At 34.4% G+C, this 2,782-nt stretch overlaps 1 protein-coding gene across 1 annotated transcript; it reads right to left on the bottom strand.

Annotated features, from left to right (window-relative positions):
• Nucleotides 1-1,175: 1,175 nt before the first annotated feature.
• Nucleotides 1,176-2,283, bottom strand: LOC131037085 (expansin-like B1). The gene is made up of 4 exons (XM_059208566.1): nt 2,269-2,283; nt 1,997-2,175; nt 1,608-1,740; nt 1,176-1,379 (listed from the first exon to the last, which is right to left on the bottom strand). The coding sequence occupies exons 1-4, from the start codon at nt 2,281-2,283 to the stop codon at nt 1,176-1,178; spliced, it is 531 nt and encodes a 176-aa protein (XP_059064549.1).
• Between the last annotated feature and the right edge of the window lie 499 nt (nt 2,284-2,782).

Raw genomic sequence — 2,782 nt, 5'->3', positions numbered from 1 at the left:
TTGATGTTAGAGACCTCAACACTTTTTTTTAATCACAACTTCTTTGTTCATAATTTCACCCAAAGTAGGCATTTTATTGACCACATCTTTTACCCTTACACAATAATCACTCACATTCTTAGTTTCCTACATTTTCAAATTCTTAAACTCCCTTTTCAAAGTTTGTAGCTTAATAACCTTGATCTTATCATTACCTTGGTAAGATTCTTTAGATTCTTTGTATCTACAATTCTAGAAAACAAGCTCTAATCAAGATCTATTTGTATGTGAAATAACACTTGTTTATTTTTCTTCTTTGCCTCCTTCTTAGCCATTTTATCATTGGCTGCAAGTGCATTCCATCAACTAGCTCTCCATAACTTATTCTCACAATTTTCAATAAATATTTGGCTATAAAAAAATATCATTATTTTAATACATCAGTCTCATAATCACTACCATTAAATTTTGGGATTGACAAAGAGTTAGTATTTGACATAATGAAATTTTAATCAAAACCACCTGCTCTAATACTAAATGAAGAATTTAAATACAGTCCCACAAAAGAATAAAGATATCAACAAATAGGAATAAGAAACACTTGCACAACAGAGCCAATTTTGCTCACAGCAAACTTAAAACATAGTGTATGTTATTACACATAGACAGGTTACATAACAGTTCTGCAAATCTGATTTTTAATGAACAACATAGCGAACTCATATAAACCATACGAAAGAAAGAAGAAAAACGAAAAAGACCAATGTTCACTGTTGGAAAATTGGTAAACACTGTCTAAGAAAATAGAAACTTAGCTGTAATACAATTTAGAAACTGAAATGCAGCACTACCGGATGTAATCGTCAGTTGCCAACACATCTAAATGAATGAAAGCTTCAAATACATTATTTAAATCAAAATATCTGTAGTGAATCTGCAGAGTCTTCGTGATGTGAACGATATGCTATCCCAGAAAAGGTGGGGACCGAAGAAATAAAATTTGAAAGAAATTTTGGATATGGTTAATCTCTATGATTGATCTTATCCTATACTGGTGAAGCTGTATTTAATATGTCAACTTTTTAAGCACTAATTTAGACACAATTTGATAAAATTTCAGTCTGGATTTTCAATGCTCGAAAGAGTGTTACAACGAAAACTTTGTTGTATTGTATTATTATAACTCAGCCGTGTGATTAACTGGTCTGAATGCCGGAGTCATAGAGAGCCCCTGCCGTCCAATTAGCTGGAATTGCATTGACGGTCTCTATATATTGGAATGCGCTTCTGCCTGAACTTACCAAGAAGCGCACCCAAAGAGCGCCATTTGGAGGGTTAAGCACATCCCACACTGCACCGTGGTTTCGTTTCATTTGTGTCATTGGCTCGCCATTTTTAATCTGCAGACAAAATCAGATTAAAGAGAGTAATACTCGAATTGTAATAAGGAGCTTCCTTTAGAATTTCATTAAAAGGAGTGTATAATATAATAACGGCAAAAATAGTCAGAATGGAATAAGAAGCCTACGAGAAAAACTTTAAAAAGTTTATAGTATGACCTAGAGCGACAAGCCTGTACATTTTGTTTAATGTAATTGGAGCAGAACCAACTGAGAAGTTTACGGTACCTGGGAAAGCCCGACTGTTAAAATGTCCCTTAGGCCTGCTTGATACCAGAACTCTATTGCCAGATAGTCGGGAAACTTGCTGCTTTTGTCGATCTTGATCATCAGATTGTACCCAGGATAATTACAAAATATTCTGTATTTGCAATTAAAAATAATAAAATCGAAGATTAAGTTTTGTTGAATAGAAGATTTCCATATTATAAAGAATGAGGTTGTGATTATGTCTCATTCTTAATCTCACTCTGTTATCCATAGTAATACAATCTTATCTAAAGAATGAGATTCAAATTGTGTTTTGAATGACACCTGAAGAAATAGGTACCCCTCGAATATCACATTGACAAAATATAAGGATTTTGATGAAAAATATTAACTAAAACCAAGCCCACCTTTTATATTCGATGTCCACCACACCCAGTGATATTAATTGTTTAGTTTTGTCAGGCTGGGCTAACTTAGAGTATGCAGTGGAGCTCATAATGAAGTCGGTTCCATTGCCGTCGCCGTAGTCTGTCACAAGGATTGTTACTCCGTCTTCTGTGCAAAGCTCCTTATATGTGCATCTTACCTGTTTTGTTTCATTCGAATACAAAAATTCAACAAAAGTTAATAATGGATATATCACCCATTTTACAATTATTTACAGTAAGCTACAGGGAACAAAATCTTTACCCATACCCTTTTAGACTGGGCACATTATCACAAAGCTTTATCAATGTCAAAACTTAGAAACGTAGTCCCATAACATCATAAGTTTTTCAGTAATCTATATAAAACAACTTACAAAACTATTTCATTCGAAGAGAATTTTAAAGCAAATTACAAACCACATGATCAGTAACCCAATAAATTTTACATAAAACCCATTTGAACGTATGTAGAAATTAAGCTTGGCTTATTGTCATGTTACCTGGTAGCAGGCACCGCATCCTACGCCATCGTGGTATAACTGAGAAGTGGCAGCTACTTCTTCTCGTCCTATGGTTCTTGCAAACGAACCATATCCACAAGCCCCACCTGTCAAAATTTAGGAACAAATTTGATTAAACTATTTCACACAAGTATTGACAGTTCACTTCATAAAGGGGATGAGTTAGTATTTTGACATACTGCCATGTGAAGTGCCATAGAGGGTGGCTTTAGACTTAACGTAGCCCCCAAAGCCATACGTGCTT

The sequence above is a fragment of the Cryptomeria japonica genome, chromosome 7, assembly GCF_030272615.1.
Source record: "Cryptomeria japonica chromosome 7, Sugi_1.0, whole genome shotgun sequence".
Taxonomy (NCBI): Eukaryota; Viridiplantae; Streptophyta; class Pinopsida; order Cupressales; family Cupressaceae; genus Cryptomeria; species Cryptomeria japonica.
Note: the sequence above shows the minus strand (reverse complement) of the source record. Positions and strands in the feature narration are given on the sequence as shown.